Source organism: Dermacentor silvarum, chromosome 1 (genome assembly GCF_013339745.2).
Source record: "Dermacentor silvarum isolate Dsil-2018 chromosome 1, BIME_Dsil_1.4, whole genome shotgun sequence".
NCBI lineage: Eukaryota > Metazoa > Arthropoda > Arachnida > Ixodida > Ixodidae > Dermacentor > Dermacentor silvarum.
Window position 1 is genome coordinate 347,498,539 of NC_051154.1, and position 26,170 is coordinate 347,524,708.

Sequence of the window (26,170 nt, forward strand, 5' to 3'; positions counted from 1 at the left end):
CACGAAGCGCAGCTTACGTGCCCTCTCCGATGCTGACGTCAGAGCATGTAACGAGCGCGCCCGAGCAGTTGTCTTCAGTGAAGGAATATACAGGGCGCAGACATGATTGCAGGCGGAAGCAAGACAGCGCCTGGGTTGAGCGTGTTTTCGTTATCAGGCTTTTGCGAAAAAAAAAAAAAAAATGGCACCGTTGTTTTTACACGTACCGGCAGAATTTAAGGTCAGAATAGAAATTTAAGTTGAAACAAATATATCGGCGCGAGGGTGAATATAACAGGACACTGTGACAACATTGGATCACGGGCTTGGCATAGCGGAAACGAACTGTAACGTAGACACAGGATCTATGCCATTGACGACCTCTTAAACAGAAGCGCGTTGCTGCTACAGCAATGAAGGGACGTTGCTCTTATGGGCTGATGTAAACGCATTCGGCGGAGATATGTTAACCGGGAATGTATTTGTGCAAATTTATTTTTCTAATAGAAGAAAAATCGCGCAACATAAGTGCTCTTCTTTTGCACCACGGTTGATCAGATAATCGCGTGACGTTGCCATGCACCATGTGCCACTGGTGTTCGATATACGGTTTGAGTATAAAGGTACACGCTTGCAAATGTTTTTTTAATAATGTCGCGCGAGCATCGACCGCATGACGAGGCGACACGATTGGCAACAGTATGCGCAAGCGCGTAAAATGATTTCCAGTTCGAACGATGTTCTCTGCTCTGGACGTCAAGAAGTGCCATTGGCACGGTGTAATTATTTTAAAAATATAAAAAAAATTGCAAGGGCGTACATTCGACTATAGTTGCTATCGAGCTTCGGCTCGGTTTGAAGCGATACGGAGCCCTCTCGAAGATGCATCCAAAGAAAGACTGCCCTAACCGAACGTTCATCTGCTCGCAGAGCAATCGGATGAGCCACGCGACCATGCGGAATTCCATCGGATCTCGGTCGCGCTCCCAGCTCGAAGTTGAAAGCGCCTCCTATAATGCTCCAAACTGGAGCACGGCGCTGGGTCCAGAAGGAACCAGGCGAGTTTGTTCCGAGGGCGGGATTTCGACCAGCCGAATGTAAATTAAGGAGTGGTTATACTCAGCGCTATAGATGAAAATTATGAGAGCATGATAGAATAGAAGGAAGATAATCGCTCCAAAATACGGCCCTTCTTACGAAGAGTTTCCGCCGTAGATACTGAAAGTACAATACTTCCGTTGAGCGGGTTCTCAACGGAAGTATTGCGCTTAATATGTTGGTGCTTAATATGTCGCTTAATATGTTGGTGCAGGTGTAGCAGCATTGACAGGCGCGGCTGGTCGTCGCCTTAACATCGGTCCAGCAGACTTTCCCGGCTGTAGATTCTTCACTGGCGGCGCACTTCTGCTGGCCAGTAACGCGGCACTATTCCTCGGGGCACCATTTTGTCGCCCCGTCTGCCTTGCATGCCGGTGTCAGGAAGTTGGCTATCATCGCGAAAGTCGTCACAGTAGACACGGTGCGATACATTGCAAGAATATGCGGCACCTCGGTGCAGAGAAGCTCTCTTACTAGCAAAGATAATTGACAAAGTGTCCGAGATGGCGTAACGGGACCGGTGCCCAAGCACGTCGCTTCGCAAGTGAAAGTTGCACGGCGTTGCACGCCTTCCCGTTGAATAAGAACTGCAGTTGTGCACCAGATAGCGCATTACAAGCGTATGCGTTAAAATCCCTATATAAGAAAAGTACCGCCATCACTCTTTCCTCCGTCGTCTCCTCTCCTAAAGCGAGTGCTTTTTTCATTATTTTTTGCTTGTGAAAGCAAATCGACGGTGGCGGCCCTAGAAAGTCCACGTTGAAACTATCAGGCCGGGCGTGCGCCGCCGCCGCCGCCGGCAACTGCGGCTGCGCATGAGGACTTTCAACATGGCTCTGAGGCGGAAGAAAACAAAATATACAGAAGTCGAAGCGCAGCGCTATCGTCGTCCAATCGGAGATACAGGAGAGAGCGAAGCGGCGTTGATCAAAGGATGGCGGTACTTTTCTTATATAGGGATTTTAGTACGCGTGTCTTGTATTATCGCGATGAAAAAGAAACGCGAACAGCGGAGCGCGTGGCCGAAGCGTAATTGAAGGTATAGTGCGCGCCCGTCCAGTCATCACCATTGACAGGCGCGCACGTCCGGTTTGCTCGCGTTGTGCGATGACGCACCCCCTGTATACTGGGATGTTGACAAGGAAAGCTTATCATCTGCCAGGCCTGTCTGACACTCGGAACGCACACGTGCGATAGCGCCAGCCGGAACAAGATGCTACGGTGACGCCGACCTGAAAGCCCAGATTCGCCTATGGCGACAGCAAAAGCATATGGGAGTTGGGACAGGTATTTTGTAGCGATGCCTTTCTGATGCTAATGCCTTTTCGCGCTTTGTCAGTGGTCAGAGCGACGGTCCGCTTACGTTATCAAAGGTATCAACCAGCCGTGAGCGGTGGATGATAAGACTAGTATCGAATAAAGCATAACGCATCGCTACAAAATACCGGCCCTAGACAGGTTTCCTCGCACTAGCGGACCGATGCTATTGTCTACGCTGATTGTGCCAAAAGCCATGCTTTCCGCTGTTCGCGTTTCGTTTCATCGCAGTAGTACAGCCTGCGCTGTCGCCATTACTGCGCCGTAACCTTTTCTCGCTTTCAAATGAAAGAGAAACAGAACAGAAACACAAATATCGCAGTATAGGGGGTGCATCATCGCCCAGCGCGACTCAAACCGGACGTGCGCGCCTGTCAATGGTGATGACTGGACGGCGCGCACTATACCTTCAGTTATGTTTCGGACACGCGCTCCGCTGTTCGCGTTTCTTTTCTTCGCGATAGTACGTTGCACCGCCTTCGGCTTTCTCGGTGATTTGCCGATACAAAAAGTAAAAGATGTAGTGATCCGTATATATCCGCAAACAAAAAGTACAATATGTTACGGCTACAAGGAATGCATTTTCTTGTGTAAAACGTATACGTAAAGAAGAGTCAGCAAGCGTTGTTTGAGGCTTCTGTGCAAAACGGAAGTGTTTTAGCAAAAATTATTAATTTGCTACACTTTTCGAAATTTTCTATATTTACGAATTTTTATCTACTAAACTAATGCATGTAGCCTTTTGAAATTTGTTGGGATATGAGACCTTAACCTTAATTTTTAACGATTAGTGCGGAATATTGTTGCTGTAGCACAAATTTCCATTTTTACAGTTTGCCTCAAATGTGAAGTTTTGACTGAAAATGAACACTATTTAAAAATCAAAAGAAAAAAACCCAGTCGTTAATTTTTCTCAAAATTTCGTAAACAGCTATCCACAGACACTGGAAAAAGAACAATGAAAAACATCTTGCATTATTTTGTTTCTGATGACAATATATGTGGTAGAAATGAGAGCTTCGGCGGGATGCAGCAAGGTGCTAAGAAATAGGGACATCGGGGTAAAAAGAACGTCCATTAGCCTCTGACTTGCCTAAACTTGGCCATGATTGCGACAAAAGGGCAGTTTTGGTAAACTAGTATTATGATTACAAGCACGCAGTTCTCGAATCCCCAAGTTTCTGACGTAAATTGTGCTACTGGGCTATAGTACGCGCCCATATTTTGTTAGCGCTTTCAGATGACGCTCTTCTAAAAATTGTCTCTTTTGAACGAGTTGGTAGAGTGTAGTAGAATGGGGAGTATGTCCGTGGGAGGCAGTGGAAAACAGGTGGTAAAGCGAAATACGTTGAAGGTTGCTGGCGGTGTGGCCGCCGCCTTAAGAGGAAGCTTTAGCTTGGGTGCTCCTATCTAAATACATGTAAAACGAGAATTCGTTTTTCTCCTTAACCACTGCGCCACATTTGATGATGTTTGTTGCAATTAAAAGAAAAGTGAAACTCTAGTGGCTATTGGTTGCGATTTTTTTATTTAAGTCGTCAACTGTTTAATAAAATTGACAAAATAACAGAGCTTCAGAAAACGAAACTATCAAATTTACAACTCTAACTTAGCAATGAAACATGATATCAAATCTTGTAAACAGCACCGAATAGTAAATCTAAAGTGGACAAAATTGCTACATTCTACATGACTTTAAAATAGACTACTATTTTGCGTGTAGAACTTGTGCAAAATCATTGTAAACAATGTAACAAATTCATGTAAGAAATAAATTGGCATATAAAATTTATCTGCTTTGAATGATCTAATAGATGCCGTTCAGATGTCTGCGATATCTTTTATATAGGTGCAGAGCTACGAATTTCTAAACTTCGTGCTTCTATTTTTTTTAAACTTACCAATTCTTGAAAATTCCAGTTAAATAATGCAGGCCAGAACTCGACATTTCGCGTCCGACAGTCACTAGAATTTACCTTTCTCTCTCATGGGCAACAAACTTAAGTAAAATCGGCCCAGTGGTTATCTCAGAAAATCGTTTCTGCGTTTTACATGTATTTGAATAGGCGGCATCGGAGTTGGGCCCGAGCTAAAGCTTCCTCTTAAGAGCAAGCTTTATTAGATTCGCTTCATTAGATCTGCGTGATCTGCCCCTCTGGATCAGTTGGTCTCACTGAGAAATGCGGAAAGAGCCGCCATTACTGCAGGGCTTCGTAAACTGAGGACGCGTTCTCAGCACGCTATCATCCTTTAGGATTTGTCAGCGGTGCTCCAACAATTATCCCGTGCATTGTATGGCAGCAAGTTCGGCCGACAGTCATTGATGTTAGCTAAGGACCTCAGCAATAGGCATTTCATTCTGAAGTTTCAGAGGATACCGCCACATGTTGGACTGAAATGTGGCCGGCCCACATTTGCATTGCCATTTGCATAGGCAGTGATGCAGCAGATTAAAGTAAGAGTACCAATGAATCACCCCTTATATAAAGACTTCGCAGCACTTTGAAAATCACCTCACCATCCAGGAGTGGTTTAAGGAATCCGCCACGCAGAAGCTATACGCTGTTTCATAGAGTAAGAACTAGTTCCGCGAACACCCCCCCCCCCTCCTCCCGTCTATGTTAACGCGGAACAGTTCATCTGTGCCTGCCAATACTTCAATAAAAACAGAAACGCTCTACTTGAGGCTCTTTCCTTAAGACTGTGCGGGACCGTTAATGTTTCCCAAAACACATAAGTTGCTGAAAGAGGAAGTGTCACGCCTCTTTCCACCTGTTCAACCCCATTTTTAAAGAGGCGGCAGAAGAGAGGAACCGCTGGCACTATCTGCCAGCTAAATCAGCCCTAACCAACACCATCGACCCCCCACCACCGTATCTTAGGTTATGCTGTACAATGACGTGTCCGACGGAGCCATGGTGAGTACGACATTTTTAGAGACTTACCTGCCGTATATTTTCCTACTTGTGTACATGCACAGGGCGTTCACCGTTGAATCTGCAATTATCTGCGCTGCAAGCTACGCACACTTGTTAAATAAAATGAGCCATGTAAATGTTGCTTGTTGACGTATCTTTACTCACATTCAAGAGAATGTGTATTGTACTAAACGGTAATTTATGCATAAGTATTAACCATAAGGGTAAAATTACCCTTGTGTCGCAATCATGGCAAGTTTAGGCAAGTCAGAGGCTAATGGACGTTCTTTTTACCCCGATGTCCCTATTTCTTAGCACCTTGCTGCATCCCGGCGAAGCTCTCATTTCTTCCACATATATTGTCATTAAAAACAAAATAATGCAAGATGTTTTTTAATGTTCTTTTTCCAGTGTCTGTGGATAGCTGTTTACGAAATTTTGAGAAAAATTAACGATTGGGTTTTTTTTTCTTTTGATTTTTAAATAGCGTTCATTTTCGTCAAAACTTCACATTTGAGGCAAACTGTAAAAATGGATATTTGTGCTACAGCAACAATATTCCGCACAATCTTTAAGAAGGTTAAGGTCTCATAGCCCACCAAATTTCAAAAGGCTACATGGATTAGTTTAATAGATAAAAATTCGTAAATATAGCAAATTTCGAAAAGTGTAGCAAATTAAGAATTTTTTCTAAAACACTTCCGTTTTGCACAGAAGCTTCTAACAATGCTTGCTGACTCTTCTTTACGTATACGTTTTACACAAGAAAATGCATCCTTTGTAGCCGTAATATTTCACATTGTTGTGAATTTGCGAGAATGCCCGGTGCATGAAAATGGTGCCTGCAACCTGAAGAATTTGGATATTTTTTTTTTCTCCTAAAGTATTCATTTGTCAAAGAAGGCAAGTTCACTTTCGTACTACCGAGTGATATGCGCACAAAATGTAAAATATTGAATGGAATCTAAAATATGAATTTTTGGACCCGCGTTCATCTCTCGTGGAATCACCCTTTTTTATATGTAGTTTTTTTCCGCCTCAGAGCCATGTCGAAAGGCCCTCTGCGCAGCCGCCGTAGCAGGCGGCGGCGCGCGCCTGGCCTGAAAGCTTCAACGGGGGCTTTCGAGGGGCGCCACCGTCGACTAGCTTTGGCAAGCAAAAAGTAAATAAAAGAACAAGCGTTTTAGAAGAGGAGACGGCGGAGGAGAGAGTAGATGGCGGTACTTATTCTATATCGACCCTTTTCGCGGAGCAGTTTGTTCTAGAGAAACGAGATGGCGCTTATTGCAGCGCGCCATAAGTTGCCTCAGCGACAGCCCACGAATATGAAGCCAGTACCGCTTCTACCTTGCTTCTGTGCCATCAGCTGTCGGAATTACAACTGAGTTTTCGCTAACGCATTGTGCTCCATTCATGCTGGTTTGAATCATGACGCGTTAATTAGTTGGCTCCAAAGAAAGTTGTCGCAGTTTCACCTGAAAGGCGAAGCATCAATTGCGATAGCAAATTTGTAGAGAGCTATTCGGAGTAATGATAGTAGCTTTATCAGGTGTATAAACTTGGACATGCAGCAGCACCGGCAACACGCACAACTGTTGTCGACGCCGTCGGCGTTTTGCCCGCGTTCGCTCAAAATGCGTGCGGCGTTGGTGACTGTTGCCGAAGCCTCTGATATAAATAGGCACTTGGTGCCGCAGCTAAACGCCGCCTCCCTTCCCTCCCCCTCCCCCCCCTCCCCCACGGACTCTCACGCGTCGGAAGAAGGCGCGTTTGCTCTACATATATGGTGATTGTAAAGGAGGAAAGAGACGCCTACTTCTGCAGCCCTTAAGCGAGCACGGCGCAGAACGCGCGTTTGTTCTCCGCCGTGCGTTCACTACCCGTGAAAGCGCGCGCCCCTCGCGCCCTTTCACTCGCACATACAGCGTTCGGCGCGCGGCGACGATTTCATCTTCATTGACGTCATACGGAACCTCACGGCGACGGCGACGGCGACGCCGACGGCAGAAATCTGCTTTTGAGTGTCCATATAATTGCTATCGCAATAACAGTGACTGGCATATTAAGGAATGTAATGAATATATGGGAGTTCGCGGACCGCTTCTGCAACTGTCCGTACGTGTTTCCGTCACTTCGAGATGTGCGGCTTTCCTCGAGGATACGCAGATTCACTCATCCTTCAGCGTTGTATCCGCTAACATTCGAAGAAAGAGCTTCAGCCCCAGTACGTCGTTAAGAGTGAGGACCGCTCGTTAAACAATGATAAAGGGAGTAGCGCCGTTTCCTGTCATAGTAGGTTTAGCGCACAGTATCTACACACATCCACCGGAACCTGCAAGGGAACTTACACCTACTCTTTCGCCAACGTGTCAAGAATAAGTGAATGGACGCACACTTGAATATATGCGCACTATATACGCGCAATATGTGACGGTACTACACCGATAGCGCACGAATGGTCGAAACTGAATGTTTCGTGACGTTCCACAAGAGTAAGCGAGTTACTAGCGATAATGCGCATTTGCTACAAGGTATTACAGTGTACAGTATACAGCTACGCTTCAAGCCTTGTGCGCAGCAAGAACTAACCTAACGAAACTGAGCACAACCGTGAGCGATTAGGCAGAAAATAATCAGATAGTGACCGCACAGAAAAAACTTTACTTAGTCAGAAAAGTGACAAGCCGCTGCTTCAAAATATTTGCTAAATAAAGAACGAAGAGCAAAATACACTAATCCTGATTCATTTCATGAACGGAAAGTTTGGAATTCATATTTAGCCCTGCTTTTAGAGCAAGCACCGTATATGCTGCCTGCGCCGTTTGAACGTAGCTTAATCAGCCCCGAAAGCGCTTTTGTATGTTCTCTGAAGCTGTGGCCAAATCTTCGTGTCGTCCACCCAGTCACCGTCTACAATATCTCTCGAAACAGAGGTTTGCTAAGCCGCACCAACGTCATACACATCCATTGTAAACACGGAGGCAACGGAGGCAGTTGAGGCAAGCAATGGACGCGGCACCACGTGATAAAACATGGCAGCGCCCGCGGGATCGCCGCGAAAAGGGTCAATAGGGACTTTAGAGCTGAGCGCGTTGCTGCGCCACCTGTCGAACAAGGTTGGAGTTTGCGTCAGCTCTTGGCCAAGCGCTCGGTTCACGTTCTCGATCGCGGTCATTCACTTCAAATCGTCGCCAAACGGCCTCGTTGCTTAAATCTCTCGCAGGATACAGAGGCCCTCTTCAGTTGTGAAATACCTCCGATGCTTTTTCCGCCTGTAGGCGAGCCAGCGCCGCGTTTGAAGACGACGCCGACGATATGCCGCTGTTCTTGCAGGTGGTTGCCATGTTTGTTTCGTAAAAAATGCTGGTCCGCTGCGCGCGCTCCTCTGGCACGAGGAAACCAGCGGAGCGAAGGGTCCGCTCCGTAAACAAGCTGGCTGCCCCAGCGTACCGCACATGCGCAGTGGCGTCTGTGCTTGCCCGCTGGGCCCGCTGATCCGTAAACCCGCTGAGCTATAACTCTCTATTACCAGTACGATTACTACGTTGTATTGTGACTTCAATATATCACTGTGTGTGCGTGCGTGCGTTTCTTTCGATGTTTGGGTGTTATTTATTCCGATCCTCAGGTGTGTGCAGACGAACTTTTGAAGGGGATATTACTGAGAAAACAATAAGTATGCTTATATTGTTCTAGTAGTTGAAAAATTCTTATTGCCATATTCTTAAAGAAATTTTTACTCGCATATATATATATATATATATATATATATATATATATATATATATATTTGGGGGGGGCGGTAAGCAGTGAGAAAATAAAAAGGAAACTTGATGATGACAGTTATTAGCATACCCTTTGAATTGGGGCGGGGAGAAATAACCCCTTAGCTTCATTGACATAATCTTGTTTTACTGTATATACCGCTCTCTAGCCTTTTGGCTATCTGATCTCGATTTTAACTTATTTAAAATCTCTGTCTCTATACTGTACCATTACCTACACTTGCAATGACTACGGTTCCCTCAATATCTTCCCTGCCTTTCTACCAAAAATACTCTAATCGTCTCTTACTTATCTCGACTGCTGACCCCCAGTTTAATCCTTCATCTTCTTTGAATCCCAACGCGCTTCTGGAAGGTGGACACTTCCTACGGGTCTCGTTGGTTGAATCCCTCCGCATTCCATTAGGATGTGCATAGTCCTTTGCGGGCTTTCTTTTCTTTTTTTATAGTAACACATGCCTGATCCTGTGGCACATATTTTCTCCGGACTTCGATATGCTTTAACGCGAAAGCGTTAAGGGCCCCGTGTCGCAGAAAATCAGGCGAAATCCGGCGTTGGCATCGGTGTCGGCGTGGGTGCGGGCGCGCTGGTGTCGTTGGCGGAAATAATCATCCCAAACCACACTGACCGCGCAGGCCCTCCGCGTGGCGCAACGCATTAGTGAACAAAATTTAATTTCTCAAAGTAACATCCGTCCGAAAAATCGTAAAGTACGACTTCACCACAACCTACAGACGTGACAGCGTCGGATTACAATTTGAATATACGAGAAAACATAATTCAGTTGCCGGGAAGCCTGATAAGCTGCCAGGGATCTTTGAATGCTACTGCGTTCCACTCTTAAAGGCGAAGCTTAAGCGTTCTTCAAATTTTTGTCCTCGGGCAGCCAGTTCGGGCCTCACATAACAAGGCACTCCCCTTTGGCATTCTCATACAGATTTTCCCTCCCGATTTCTTTCTTGCCTTTTTGTAAATGTTCATAGTCTTTTTTGTTTCTATCCTTGGCATCCGATTTATCTTCTCTAATTCTCTCACTTTATTTTTCTCTATTTGCTGCCTTGTTGTCTATTTACACTTTCCATTATTTTGCAGCGAAGCTGTAAGCCTCTAGTTGGTCGGCATTTTCCTGTCCGCGTTTGTCAGCAAAAATGTGGGCCGATCCCGGTGGAAGTGCAGGGCCAGGAGCAGTAGCTCGTACCCTCGTAAGGCGCATGCTTCAAGCAGCCAGCAAAGTGAAGCGAACATTAGATACATTCTTTGGAATCACGCATACAACATACAGAACAGCATACGTTTCAATAACGAACAAGCACAAAACAATCATCCGAATCACATAATTGATGATAAGGCGCTCCTGATAACAATACGAAGCACGTAGCGCTCCCCGCATACGTTTCCCGGTCAAAATTACTGCTGCGCAAGTTGCCGCGGCGACGGAAGCTTGCGACGTGGGCAGTGACGTCACTTGCCTTTCGTATATAAAATAACCAGCCTAGCAACTGATTTCATTCTTATTGTAGGACCACTGTGGGCGGCGGCGTGCTGTCAGAATTAACATTACTCCCATTAGTCGAAAGTACCATTAGTACCATTGCTCTAAAGCAATAAGCAGTCAGCAAAGTGGACAGCTTCACCACTACAACAGCTACAATAGCTTCTCAACAGCTTCGCTGGACATCCACTTTCGCAGGGCCGGGATGGCGAGTCAATTGTTTTCCCTGCAATTCCGCGCCCCTAATGGCCGCGCTGTGACACTATGGGGTCAATATATTTCACGAAATGTTTGTCTATATCAGCGATGTCGATCTAGCGAAGAGTATCGCAAATTAGTGTTTACTTCATATCGAGCGGCATTTACCATTTTCTTAATGACAGACAATTAGATATCCCCGAGCAAGCAATGCAACAGCTGAGGATGCTTCAGTGGGCGTCACTAACCGTCTGCCGTTTTGGCGTGCTTTAAATGACGTGCCTTTAAATGGCGTGCTTTAAATGCTTTAAGTGACTTCCTCACACTGACCTAATTTGTTCTTCTAGATAGGTAATCTGCCTTAAATCTATGGCCCATTTTTCTGTATCGTAGCTTCAAGCAAGCAGAGGTGAGGCCGTTGCACGAAATCCTAAAAGAACACCAGCTACATAGGCTGGGTCTCCGAAAACCCCGAATCGCAGGTACAGAATAGTTTTTTTACCAACCGGCGGGCGTTCTAAGCCTGCATCAAATGGCAATGACATGATATCTTTTCGTCCATTTTTATTTCCCTTTTCTTTATTATCTTCTACATGTTCAATGTCATCCACAGTTAATTTCTCCGATGCCCTCCTTGGCTTCATTGTCTGTTGGCTTTATATGGTCATGATATATATAGACAGGGAGAGAGAGAGAGGGTCAGAAGGTTTGAGGTCCCCCCTCCCCCCCCCTCCCCAATACTTCCAGCTATGGTTGACACGCCACTGACAGAGGGGTCTGCTGTTTTTCTATCCCATTAGCCCACAGCCACTTGGCGGGCAACTTGGCAACTTGACTCCAAACGTCACTGAACTTGCCAATGCCATGTCTGCTGCTTCACCAAGCCGAGCTCTTTCTTGGAAAATGCACCAGGACGAACACAGTTTTCTTGTTACAAACAATTGAATGTTTATTTTCTAAACGCGCAGCACAGCAGAGCACATCACCCATTTGTCACCAACACCTTGAGCAGCCGCAGCATCCAGCGAGCGGGGCTTCTAGCTCTGACCCCAGGCGAGCGGACGGCGAGACACCAACACCATGGAGGAGAGGAGGACTATGACACAGCGGAAGCGGCGTAGTGGGGCTCACGTACCAAAGACAAGGAAGGACATGTAAGGAGGCCGATGGCGGGTTCACTAGTGCCAGCCACCGCCGTGCTTTCCGAGCACTCCGACACCGCGTCCGCCGGCGTACACTCCGACACCTCGGCCGATACCTCCGTAAAGGCCGGCACCCCCGTATCCGGCGGCGCCCGCTCCGTACAGCCCGCCGGCGCCCCCGTACACTGCTCGCGGTCTGGCCCCGGCGTACGACCCGGCGGCACCGTACTTGGAGGCGAGCAGGTAGGCCGGCGGCGAGGACGACCGCAGGGCCACGTCGGCGGGGCTCTCGCTCTGCGTGCCCGGCTCGTTGGTGTCGACGACGGCGCGGAAGCCTCCCGCGTCGGCCGTGTACTTGACCTTCCGCTGGCCGCCTTCGGCCGTGCTCAGGGTGTACTCTCCCTGGACGCTACCGCTGCCATCGCCCACCTCCTGGCGAGAGCTGGACCCGTCCGCTCCCTGAGCGACGTAGCCGAAGCTGTACGGCCTCGGCCTGTTGTCTTCGTAGGCCCTGTAACCCTGCACGAGGCACGACACGTTGTTAGCCCACGATACTTTGCGAACGTCCACAACCATAAGAAGACGAACCTACTATTTGACTTATGCTACGCGTGTGGTGGGCTGAGGCGAAAAATAAGCACCACGAATACCACCTCAGCAAACTACCAAGCCCGTCATAAATCATTGCTGTGTAAAACAATGAACATGCATCATTGTCAATTTCCAGTTTCTTTATACGAGGGTGCGTTGCCTTTCTCATGATTGAAGTTGAATTGTCAATAAAAATTATGACGATCCAACGCAAATCTTGCAATCTATGTGAAGCGAATGATTCCTGAAGCAGTGCATCAAATGCTATAACTTTGTCCATTTCATTCCTGCATCTTTGGCGCAAAGGAACTGACGCGCGCACCCGTGCTACGCTGTGAGACACACGCGATGATAATCTGAAAGAGCTAGTTGGCGTTGACACAATAAAAGTATGTGCGAGATTTTGGCGCAATGGTTAGAGCGGCGGGCTGCTTTACTGAGAGGGTTCGGTTGTATTGGCAAAGAAAGCTTGACGTTAAAACCATATGCTACAAAAGGCCTATATGGCGTCCCAGTGGGACATGCATGCCGTGGTGTAATCACTATGGTCCGCCATTTATCTGGCCACTTACTCCTCCATAGTATCCGCCACCACCGCCGGCGACGTAGCCACGTCCAACGTAGCCGCCTCCGATCCCAACGCCGACTCCTCCGAGACCGCCGATAGCACTGCCACCGTATCCACCGCGGAGAGTACCGGCATTGGCCATGACGGCGAAGAACAGGGCGGAGGAGATCGCTACCTGCGCATGCGTGGAATGCACTTCTATCAGCGGTAGCCACGTACATAGAGAGAAGAGAGAGAGAGAAGGGTGAAATAAAAGGCAGGGAGGTCAACTAGACTTTCTCCAGTTCGCTACGCTACACGTAGGGAAGGGGAGGGTGAGTGAAAGAAAGCGAGAGGGAAGACACGAGTCTTGATGGCACTTTCACATGCATTTGGCCAGGTGCAGCATATCTAAAGTCAGGCACTGAAGTCTGTCGCCTTCGGGTACTGTAGAAGAGCTCGAATGGCTTTCTGGGCTTGTGAGCTGTGAGGCCAGGCTTCCAAGATGTTCTTCTGTACACAAGTTTCATTTGCAGTGTGTGACGTCAGTAAAATGTTCGCGTGAAAGCGTGCTGTGCCTATACGCAGGGCTGCAAACGTGCTAGTCAGCGTAGTTTTTGGCAGAACCCCTGCCAAACATTTAGTAGACCTGCGCAGAGCGGGACTAGAAATGCGAAATCTGCGGCAATTGTCTAGCAACAACCTATCACAAAGCATGAACATTTTTTCCCCGCAATTTTCTCGAACTCCTATAAGGTGCCCGCCCACTGTCTGACGATTGCAAATAGTGAACGGAACGATATGGATGTTCATCCTTTTCTATCGGTTGCACTGACTGACTGGTTTGAACGTCACAAAGCAACGCGGTCTATGGGAGGAGCTGTGCTGGAGGAATGATGAACAATTTTGACCTCTTAGGTTTCTTTACTCACACGCGAGTGTTTGGCATTTACCGTGCACCGGAATGCGGCCGCCAGAGCAGGCTACATCGTGCTGAGCAGTAGAACGCCCTAAGGTATTCAGCCACCACGTCGGCTATTCTAATCAGCTGGAATAAGTAACGTCCGTTGTTTTTAATATATATATATATATATAGCGTAAGGTACTTCAATGTGTATGTTATTTAGATAATAGACTGCCAGATAACAGACCGGCAGGCAATGTTTCTGAGAATGTGAAAGCATACATTTCCGTGCTGAAAACTACTTTTTATATACTGAAATATGTGGGGCTCGTACGTCTGTAGCATTCAATATTTGGCTGTTCTTTTAGTGTGTTTATGAATATACGTGCAGAAACATAAAAAGTTTATCATGAGCACTGAAGGTTTACAGTGGCCTTTCAAATGGCGGGAAGGAGCTTTAGCCTCGTGGTAGCTAATAATGATGTTCTCGAGAGGCGTTTATGTGAGCAGTTGGTTGATCACTTGCCACTTGCCACTTTAGTGCCGAGTCGCACTACACTCTATATTAAACATTTACACCTTTTGGGGCTTATCTTGTCGCTAAACAATGGTGGTTATCCATATTGCGTGCCTGTCGTTTCTTCAACGGTGCGGGTTCGGTACTTCCAGGTCCCATGCAAACGGCATGCGGCGTGACATAGCATGACATTCAGACATTCATCAGGTGGGCTAGCCCGCCATCGTTGCCAAGATGCCTACGAGTTTATCCAGCGCCAGGGGCTCATCTTTGAAATTATGTGTCCAGATTTCACGACTCTCCAAAGGAATTTTTGCTCAGAGCATTTTCGTTGTCACCTGCCGTAGTATCCCAGTGGCTAAATTTGGCGTTGTACTGCCGAGATCGATGGTTCTAACCACGCCACGTCGACTGCATTTCGATGGGGGCGAAAGGTAAAAAGACTCGTGTACTTCGATTTATGTGCACGGTAAAGAACCCGAGGTGGTAAAATTAAACCCAGGTACCCCACATACGCAGTGTCTCGTAATCAGATCGTAGTTCGAGCACGAAACCCAAAATGTTTTTAACGTTCTTTTGGTTGCTTGTAATGATAGTACGGCTTACTCTTGAAGTAAATACCAACCATCGTGGTAGTAGAGCCATTGACTATGGAAATGGACTGGAGAAAAAAAGAATTAAAACTGGAGGATATAACTCGGTAGGGAGACACCTATGTATAATAATAAAAAAAATGTTTGCAGGCCGTACTAGTTAAGCCTGCAAACGAGTCATAATCTCAGCCATAATCGAAAGCAGAATACAAACTCGATGTGTTAAGATACGGCATACTCTCTTTGGAATGTGGAAGCTATAAGAAAACGCGGAAATAGTTCGCGGCTGAAGTATGCAGCCTCTCGAACTAGGGGGCGCATTCTGCATTCGAGTCGCGTGCTGTGTGTAATCCAGACATCATGCTCGCACCACAAAGTCTTTTTTTTTTCGCAGCTTGCGCATTCCAAGAACTCATGAGTGGCAGCTGGCTTACATTTATTTCTTTCTAAGCCAACGGCATAAATATGCGGATGGGGCTGTGAAGAGGCGAAGCTGATGATGTGCTAATAGTGATGCGAATATTAATGCATGTAGAACCATTTAAACCGCAGCTTCAGGTACTGGTCGACAGTATGCGAACAAGAGAAGCCTCGGTCTAAAGTAAATCAGCAAGAGTACTTGTCTTCGTCAGTTCCCTTGTTGAAACGTCGGCTCCAAGCTGGGTCTTCCCTTGTTCACCGATTCTGTTATTCACTTCAAATATTCATCTACCTGTGAACCTTTTTTTTTCATGTTCTTGTATTGTACAGTTGAAACCCATTTTAAAGGCTGCGTATGCCACATCTCGTCCCAAAATTAGCCGAATCGTCTAATAACCGAGAAAGAAAGGTGCGCGGGGGAAAGCATCTCAAGAACAGAAACGGGCATTGCATGAGAAGAACCACCAAAGTCTCAAAATGAGTTGTTGGGAAAGCATGCTTTAACTATAACTTTTTTCTTTTGTAACGGCGCCAAAGCAGACGCCACGCAGAGAGCATGACACACACAAGCAAACCGTACGAAAACTGTTACCAAATCATCATCATCAGCCTATATTTATGTCCACGTACTGCAGGACGAATTTGTCAACAACTCGAAGCAAAGGCAAGTGTTTGACGTAATAGTTCAGCGGAAGCCCGCTAGGTGGAGAGAAGTAATTAAAGGAAAAATGAGACATCCACCCAAATGTAGCAATTGCTACAAATTCGATTTCGCCCTGCCATCTGCTAGCCGCCTGGTTAGCTCAGATGGTAGAGCGGCTGCCCCGGAAAGGCGGTGGTCCCGGGTCCGAGTCCCGGACCAGGACGAATTTTTCTTCAACTGCGAGGCTTTCTTTCAGGAACCCGTATGGGTTTCCTTTGTAGCAATTGCTACATTTGGGTGGATGTCTCATTTTTTCTTTAATTACTTCTCTCCACCTAGCGGGCTTCCGCTGAACTATTACGTCAAGGTAATTAGTTAAACAGTTAACTAGTGTTTTTTTTCTTAATTAGTCAATTATGCATTTTATTTTTTCGTGCAAGTAATGTCCGCCTTTTCGAGTACACCAGCTCATCAGCTAGAATTGTGCTATCTGCCACAAGCAAGGTTTAAAAAAATTTTAAAGTGTTTGCTGAAACACCCTGTATATGTACCGTGGTTCTAGCTAACATTAGCCAAGCTGCTCAAATAAAAAAAATAATTAAAAAAAAAACGCCGTGCAAGATACATTTATAAAACCTATGTTGCTCGGTTGCCACAGGTCTGACAAGCGAACACCGTAGGTTTTGTTATTGTATCTTGCACCGTATTTTTTTAAAATCTTGTTCTTTCAACATCTTGGGGGGCTAACGTTAGCTGGGACGCCCTGCATAAGCGTTCATTGAAAGGAAGCAAAGTGCGCCTGCTTCCTGGAGCAGCCGCGCTTCACTTGAAATTAGCCCATTTTAGCAAATTACTCCACGACCTCGAAAAATTGAAATTCTCATCTGAAGTGTTTCATCTCTTTATGACCAAATGTTATCTCCGCAGCTCTCTCCTGAAATATTTCTTCATGAGAACGATTGCACGAGTGTACTTTGAGCGATCAACTATACGGCGTGACGTTATACCTATACGAACGCCCAGACTCAGTTTCCTAAGGCAGCCATTACCGCTACGCCTACTTAATAACACTACTACTACTACTACTACTACTACTACTACTACTACTACTACTACTACTACTACTACTACTACTACTACTACTACTACTACTACTAATAATAATAATAATAATAATAAGAAGAAGAGTCACGAGACACCACCTGTCCGTACAATGTACGAGACTCCCGAATGCGAGTCGGAAGTTTCGGGAGGACTCCCTCACCTTCCACATTGTCGCTTGCTGCTCCCGCTGCTGCTTCTGCTGCTGCGGTGACGAGACTCCTTGTGTCCGCTGTGGCGGACGGCGGCCCTTTTTATACGCTCCGAGCCAATGCGGCCGAGCGTGCGCGGCGTGGCCGGGATGCATGCAAAAGCGGGGGCGATCCACTTGCACTGGCCACACTCCCTCGCTGTAGTGTTACTCTCCGTTTGGGCACCCGCCTTTGCTCGGCCCTCTGGCTCGATCGAGAAGGAAATGGATGCAAAGATATCTTCAAGAAAAAAATAAACATTTTGAAAGTATACGGTGTGTGCGTTCCTTCGCCTTGTCTGTTTAGCGCTTCAGTTATTTCACATTATGCGCTTTGTGCCCTGTCCGCCGCTCAGTCATGACGATGCTCAAGGACGTGGAGATCTTATAGCGATGTCGATGGAGGCGCTTGCATGTAGGTGCAAGTGGTGCCGAGCGGCTGCGTATTGCCCTGATGCTTTCAGCACGTTCATGCTTTTTCGGCGAAGCAGGGCAACTCAACATATGTGTTAAAGCTATAACAAGTAAGAACTATAAGTTATAAAGCTATAACAACTGGCGCTGTACCAGATATACTTTCGCTACCCTGGATATATTCAAGCGTATAAAGACGGTTCTTGTCAACCAAATTCTTCTACAGCTGCCTTTGTCATTCCAGAATGGAACCGAATACAGACGTTTAAACTTTCTCACACGACATCATCAACTACAGCAGAGCTTTTTGCTATATTGTCTGTGTTACGATACATAAACTCAACGCAAAAAGGGAACCAATGGGTCATCCTCTGTGACTCACAAGCAGCTTTGTCGTCACTTCGTAGTGGCATCAGCAATTCCCAAAACATGGCGTTAGTTTATGAGACACTAAAGGAGCTCACAAAGGCAAGTGAGAAATCTCGCACAATACTGTTCCAATGGATACCTGGGCACTGCAATATCCCTGGGAATGTTGCATTTGACATGGCTGCTAGACAAGCGCATATTAATACCGACACACACAGTCTCCCTCTAACGCAAGGAGAATTGCGGCACATACTAAGACAGATCTCAGTCCGTGGTTGCAAAGCAACATGGTTTGATCAGAACTCGAAATCTTCAGATTTATTTCACATTGACCCTGCACTTCAATTCAAAATCCCGTCCACATTAAATACAACCAGAGCCTTCGAAACACTCATTCACCGTCTGCGGCTCGGTACCGCGTACACAAAACATTTTCTCCAAAAAATTTCGAGAGCTGATAGTCCGGAATGTACTTGTGGCCACGCGGATGAGGATGTACAGCATCTTCTGTTAGAATGTCCGCGACACGATACACACACACAACGTTTAGCACGTTATTTAGAGACATTAGACCGCAGGCCCTTCAGCCTCAGGAAGATATTAGATCCTTGGCCAACATATTCGTTGCAAAGACGAGCGTTAATGGCCCTCCAAAGATTTCTAGAAGCGAGCAATATTCTCGGAAACTATTGAAAAGAGTGTTAATCTGTGACATGTAGTTTCCTTTGAATCGAATCCATGCTATCTTATGTACTGGGATTTTAGTATAATTACGTGACCGGACTTTGTGTTTACTTTAGTGCAGCTATGTGACTGAACTTTGTGTGCCCTTTTTCTGAGTGGACCTTCAGTTTTAGTGTGACATTAGTGTACTTATGTGACTGGATTTTGTGTTTAACTTTATGCGCCTTCGTGACTGAACTTTGTGTTGCTGTGTTTCTGAGTTGACTTTCAGTATTAGTGTGGTATTAGTGCACTTATGTTACTGGACTTTGTGTTATTGTGATTTGGAGTTGACATTTAATTTTAATGCGTGTAGGTTCATTCTTTCTTTCTTTCTTTTTTCATACCTCTATGTGAAAAGGAGTAGCCGGCGCCAATTAAAGGCGCCAACATCTCCTAAAAACCATATATTAAAAAAAGAGCTATAAGTATGCCTTGAACATATATTAAGAACCGCGTTGTACTGATTTTCATGCAATAATGACAGATATTGAACTTCGAACACGCACTCGTGTTTCGAAATGGTTCATCACGATAAACCGTTCACTTGCCTCCGCACAAATTTCAGTGGGTTCAAGCAGAGATTCGTACGTGCCGTATCTGGGGTGATGTTCCATGGAAAATAATTTTGTCCGTGAACGAGACAGGTCGTCACCTGTTTAAAGATAGCGAAACGCCCGCCACGGAGACGTGACGGTTTCGCTTTCTGGGCGGCAGGGGACCAGAAGTTTCCTATTTTTACTTCTAAGAAAGTAAAAATGTATGCTCCGACATCGCCGTACGTAGAGAACGGAAAATCTTCCGTCATGACCGATGACGACGTCTATACTTCTTACATATATCCTTTAGCTGCACGAATGAAACAAGCATGCCACGGCCAGTGGCCCATATGCATGGTATGCAGCGAATATCATTTGGACAGTAGCGGTTCAGATGTGGCTATTCCTCGAGTTAGCTCGAATATATAGGCGTGCGCACATAATTTTGAGGTTATATGTGATAAATATTGCGCCATTCCCGAGCAATACCACTTGCTTGTTTCATTCATTATTTGCGCCGCGACGATATATATCACTGGTCATGCTTATCTGATCTTAATTCAGCAAATGAATAGAACACATAAGGTTTCAGCCAGGAACGCTGCGTTACGAGTTTACTCAAGCGACAGGTCGCAAACATTCCGACTGCACCAGTACATTTTCTCTAGTCACACCACAACTCCGCAAGACTGCGTTTCACAGTCCGCGACTCTCCCGTGCCAAGCTTTGAGAAGGTATATCAGATGTTCAAGATGCTTCAGCTAACTTGAGCCGAGTTTTAAAATTTGAACGGTGCACTACAGGACGGTGTGACTAACAGCGGGTGGTTTGCCACTCTGCACACTCAGGAAAACTATACCCTCGAGGGTGAATTGGGCGTTGCAAAAACCCGTTTTGCACCCTTTCTCTTCCTCGAAAAATACGAAAATGGGGGCTTTAGTCAGCCGAACACCCTTAGTGCACCCTTTCAATAATTTCAGGGTGCTAAACGAGTGTTTTATGCAAACTGGAGTGGGCCGGAACCCAGACTAATTCTATCTCTTCCCATTTCGGAAGCTCTTGGCATTTGAGCGCCCGAAGCACCAACCGGGACACCCAGCCCGACTGGAAGCTTCTATACGCTTGTTGCGAGTCTTTGACCACTCTGGTCTGGCCCGGTATGGCGAGGGCCAGGGCAATAGACCTCTCCTGGGGTATACGTCACACCACACCGGCGACGTCACAGCGTGACGTCACCGGCGCACATGTGGTGACCCTGGTTAGCAAAACACAGCCGTCGCTGGCTTTCTGCGTGGTGTAGTCGCGCAGTAGTAGCTGTAGGTGGGCGCGAGTGCACACGTGTTTTTATTTACTTAATTTTTTTTTATATTTACGTGAACCTCCACAATTCTCTTTCCAGCCAGATTAGCAGTAATGTCTCTCGGCGAACATCGTCGTGTTGTAAATTACGTGATCAAAATGTGGCGACGCAGGACTTTTTTAGTTGCGAACGTGAACCACGTGGCGGTGGTCTGTGATGGATTGTGCAATAAAGAATATCAGCTTTTCCATGGAAGGGTGCCACGTTTGTTGTGGTTAAGTGTGAGGCGAAAACAGCGACGATGTCGGTGTGTGTGTGTGCGTGTGTGTGTGTGTGTGTGTGTGCGTGTGCATGCGTGCATACGTGGTGTGCTATGCGATTAGCGATTAGCAATACATCTCGCTTACGAGACTGTGGACGCTTGTTGCGTGTAATAAAACCAGTCGCTGTGATCAGGCGCCGATAGAACATGAAGACCCGTAATTATTGAACACGTGAGAATTAATGAGACGAGATGATTATTGTGCGCATGTATTTCGGGGCCATCCGCCCTGTGTGCAGAAAAAAAATATGAAAAAAAAACAACTTCGTTTGAGCATAATTTATCGACATAGAGGTATGACTACAAATGAGCTCCTACGATGTTTTGACCACTGCCGAAGCTGCGTGTGTACATTTAACCATGGGAAATGGCCAAAAGGCCAACCACTTAAATTATCGCGATTTAACGCAGATCTCACGGGTCTTAAGTAAAACTCAACTTTCTTTTTTTTCGTTATTGGTATATTCACCTTTACGGCACGAACTTCATGTTGTGATGATGCTTATAAACATGCAAAAGTTGGGTCTTGTAAAGTTGAGAGCAGCAAAGGAGGTAGCAGGCACAGTGAAGTAACCGCGCAACCGATTATGCACTTATGTAAGCTTTTTCTTGGTACATTCACTTGATCGGGACTAATAATTAAAATTGAATTGTGGCGTTCAACATCCCTAAGCTGCACAGCGCCTTAGTGTAACGAAAGGCTCCGGATTAATTTTGTCCACCTATGGTGTCTTACCCTCGGTGGACAACCCAAACTTATTACCCAAAGCAGGGTAATAAGTTTTTCTCCATTTCTCCCTCATATGAATTTAGGCGCCGCTACTTGGTACGGCTCCGCCGAACCGCCGTGTAGTTGTAGACGAAGTTTATCTTGCGTATCGTTTAAAGCTGCAGTGTAAATGGGGCGCATACCAGTGCACTGACGACAATGCTATACACATTTCAGTTGGAAGATCAGTCATTTAGCGAAGTATCACTTTGTCGCCACAAAGATGTGCATTATCTGTGATAAAATGTTCGTTTTCGAGGCGTAATACATTTTTGTAGATGTTTGATCTACGGAAGAGGCGCACTTTTACGAAATCACCACACGCTGACTTACGGGAACCATGCACTCGGCAACAACGCTACGTTGTTGTACCGGTAAAACAGGGACGATTATACTTCCTAAGCACAGTTCGTAAATGCTGTCACTTCAAAAAATAGCAATATACTGGACTTACGATCGCGGCAGTTGATACACAAGCGCTAGCAGCGCTCTTATGCAAAGAGGACAGGTCGCATGAACGTTTTTTCCCAACCAGCGCCCGCTTCGGAGGTGCGGCAGAAGGGCGGAACCCCGGCAGTGACGTCACGCTGTTTGCAAACAGGGAGAGGTCTATTGCCAGCTCTTCTGCTTCGTCGACGTCGTTTGTTTTTACCGTCGCGCACGTTAGCAGCTTTTTTTTTGTCACCGTTATGGTCGTCCAGATGTTTCCTCTGTCTTTGGAGGCGTCTGTGAAGATTACCCCCTTCTCCGCCTGTCTTTGCTCTGGCCTCCAGTGCGCCGCTGTGGTGTGCTGATGACGCGGAAAAAGATAGCATTTTCTTTTATTTCCTCCCCTGCATTACACTTTTTACCACTGCCTTCATTAAAGTAGTTTCAGCTCGGTGTTGCTTTTTAGATCATCTGCCAATCAAATCAAATCAAATCAAAATTTATTCCAACATACAGCAGATGTTGCGGACCCTGAACAAAAAGCTAGCAAGGCTTGACGTGGTCCATGGCCCCGTTTTAAAGGCAGCAACAAAACAACAAAGGATAAACACAGTCTAACACAAGAAAATAGAAAAGGTGAATGTCCACACTAATAACTTTGAAGCCATTATCAGGATTACCATGAGGAAATAAAGCACATAAAGCAAATCATAAGACATACATATTGAGTATTTTTTTTAGAAGTACAGCTAGTACTTGCAAAATACATCACAAAAACAATAAACAGAAACTTAACAACAGTCAAAACATGCAACACTATATACACAAGCTTCATACAAAACTTTTATGAAAGCTTTTATGGGACACAATGTATGTAATAGTTTATACAGCTTTATATAAAAAAGGTCTTGATACACATAGTACAAAGGCAAAATAAAAATAATTATTATACAGGAAATACACCGCATCAAAGAAAGAACGTTTGCATACACACGTACTTGCATTTAGATACATCTTTATACTAGCATTAAAAAATAATAAAGCATTATGTTATGTTTGCCTTGTTTAAATGGTAAGGTAGTCGAAAACGAAGCATTTTATAGGTATAATTTGTTCTAGGCCTCGGTAATTCCCACATTTCCGAGCTCCTTGTATTGACCGTTTTATGTTTTGGTACCAAGTTAGATATACGTTTTAGGGTGTCGTTGCTTTCTTTAATACTGGTCGTATAGCTTCGTATTAACATGTTTTCGTAAATGTTGGGCATAGGTAGCAAATTCAGCTTTTCAAATACAGGACTAGTTGGCGTTAAGTAAGGAACGTCTAGGAATACAACATACGGCCTTTTTCTGCATTCTATGCAGTGTATTGATATTAGAAAGCGTTGTAGTGCCCCAGACAAGATTGCAATAGTTTATGTATGATAAGAACAGTGATTTGTACAGAAGAAGTTTAATACTTTCTGGAAGGAAAAAACGCAATTTGCATAGTATTCCTGTCACCCGAGAGAGCTTACCCATTAGCATTTCCACGTGAGCATACCACGACAAATGTTGTTCAAATACGACGCCAAGACACTTAAAAGAAGGAACAATTGGCAAAATGGAGTTATTAAGCTGTAGAGTGGTACGAGTATCAATGTTTCGATTTTTTGGCCTAAAAAGTACAGCCTTTGTTTTATTAACATTTATTTCGTCACAGAATCATAGTCACAGAATCATAGCACTTCACCCAATCAGTTCCTCAGGCGCATGTTCTTTCTGGTGTAAGATCGTCGCCTGAGCAATATTATGCGCAGTAAGTGTTGCGGCGGTATCATGTCGTATCGGTTGGAATAAGCATATGCAGGCGCATGGCAGAGCAATCTACCATCGATAATAACAGGCGGCGCGCCCCAGCGGTAAAGTGGAAAGACCCAACTAGAGCGCTATAACATAAAGCCATTCCAATCGGTTTCTATTACATTTCGGCCACTAGCACTCCGCGATTGGCAAAAAAAATTTCGGTTCACCTCCACTACGGCTGTCTGTCAAGCGACGTCGCGAAAACTCCCCACCTGATGTTACGTGTACACACTGAGTATTCACGATTACTCCTGAACAAAACAAAAATATTAAAAGCAAAGCTTGTCTTTGCCAATCTCACCGGGTTTCGAGACCGTAGGTGCTGCGGTCTAGCTGTTCTCTTGCGGAATAAGCCAACCAATCACAGCGGAGTACGCGCGCCGCTGGGTTCCTTGCACGACCACCAGATGGCGCTCGCGTCCTCGAATCCGTGGCAGCGGCGGCGGCATTGCATTAGCCTCTCTGCCATATCTGAACAAAGCCTTCCTTGTCATTTTATGCGGACATTCAATAAAAACAAACTCGTGTTTCGACTCTTTATGCACTCACGCAAAGCTTCGCCGTATATAGATTTCAACTCGTTGGATGTGCCTCATTTTTTTTATTTCCACAGAGTGTACTAGAATGGGGGAGTGGGTCCAGCGGACGCCTTTGCAAGCGCCGAGGGCGAAGCAAAATACTTGGAAATTGAGGCGACGCTGCTGTCGCCTTAATCTGAATCTCTCCGGCCAATAAACGTTGGCTCCGTCTGTTTCGGCAGCGCTCATTGGCTGAGGCGAGATCACGGGGTGAGAAGCTGTCGTCTGCTCGACGCACCGTCGTTGTTGCGTCGTTTGCGTTCTTTCCGCCGCTCTTTTTCCATTTTATTTACAATAGATCGGTGGGGAATAATCTCAGTGTTGTCGCCACCGAGTATCCGCCTGTGAAAGCTCCATGCAACTGCGGTAGGGTCTCCGACGCGATAGGCGTCCGGCCAGCGCGCGGGGAAGCTCATTCGGGAGAAAGCGACGGTGGCGCCACCAACTTTTCAATAATAATAATAAAAAAAGCCTCAGCGGAGAGCCTGCGTTGGACCCACTCCCCCAAACTAGTACACTCTAATTTCCAATTTTACTTGTTTTTAACCATTAGCCATTTTTTTGTATTCTGTCTACATGCTAATTAGTCAGTGTTAATTACTTAACTTTTCAAATATTCAATTTAGAAAACAAATTTCAATAAGAAAGTTGTAGAGTGTTAAATAAAATCTCCCATTCAGTAATATTCAACAGCGCGGTCAAATGCGTCGCGCATGAACGAACAGCGATTTTAAATCTAGTCTGTTGCCGCTCAGAAGGTTGCGGGACAATTGATCAAATTTAATTAAATTCTGGTGTTTTACGCGCGAAAAGCAAGATCTGATTATGAGGCACGCCGTAGTTGGGGACTCCGGATTAATTTTTACCACCGGAGGGGTTCTTTAACGTGCACCCAATGCACGGTACCGGGGCATTTTTTCATTGCGCTACCATCGAAATGCCGCCGCCAGGGCCGGGATTCCATCCCGCGCCCTCGGGCTATGCAGTGCAACGCCGAAGCCACTACGCCCCCACGCGGGCAGGGAAATTGCAGGACAGCGCGATGATGCGAGATTCTTCCGTCGGCCTGACCATTTGACGAACCGCCGCACTTGTCCGTTTCAGCAGCGCAAACGGGAACGACCACAGTCCCATCAATTTCTTTGCGGCAGCTATCTGGGTCAAGGAGATCGCAGCAGCTAGAGGTAATGCGAGAGGCTTCTCGATTAGGAAGTGCTGCCTGTCGCGGATGTGATGTTACTTGGTTCAGCGACTGTGTATGTCTTCATCATTTATGTTTGCTGTACTCTGAAAAAAAAAACTTTTACACCCTTAAGCGTGTTGGCTTGTCCCATGGGTAACATCCCTACCGCTAGGGGTTTAGAAAAATTTATATAGCGAGACAACGAGCTCGAACTAGACGTGCGACGAGAAAAGGTGTAGTTGAAAACTGCGCAATAATTCTGAC

At 45.9% G+C, this 26,170-nt stretch overlaps 1 protein-coding gene across 1 annotated transcript in view; it reads right to left on the reverse strand.

Moving 5' to 3' along the window:
• Window positions 1-11,940: 11,940 nt before the first annotated feature.
• Window positions 11,941-26,170, reverse strand: part of LOC119444498 (adult-specific cuticular protein ACP-20-like) — a 32,177-nt gene continuing 17,947 nt past the window's right edge. Inside the window, exon 3 of the mRNA XM_049662567.1 lies at window positions 11,941-12,449. Within this exon, the coding sequence (XP_049518524.1) occupies window positions 11,967-12,449 (483 nt within the window). The 3' untranslated portion in view covers window positions 11,941-11,966. The remainder of the gene's footprint in view (window positions 12,450-26,170) is intronic.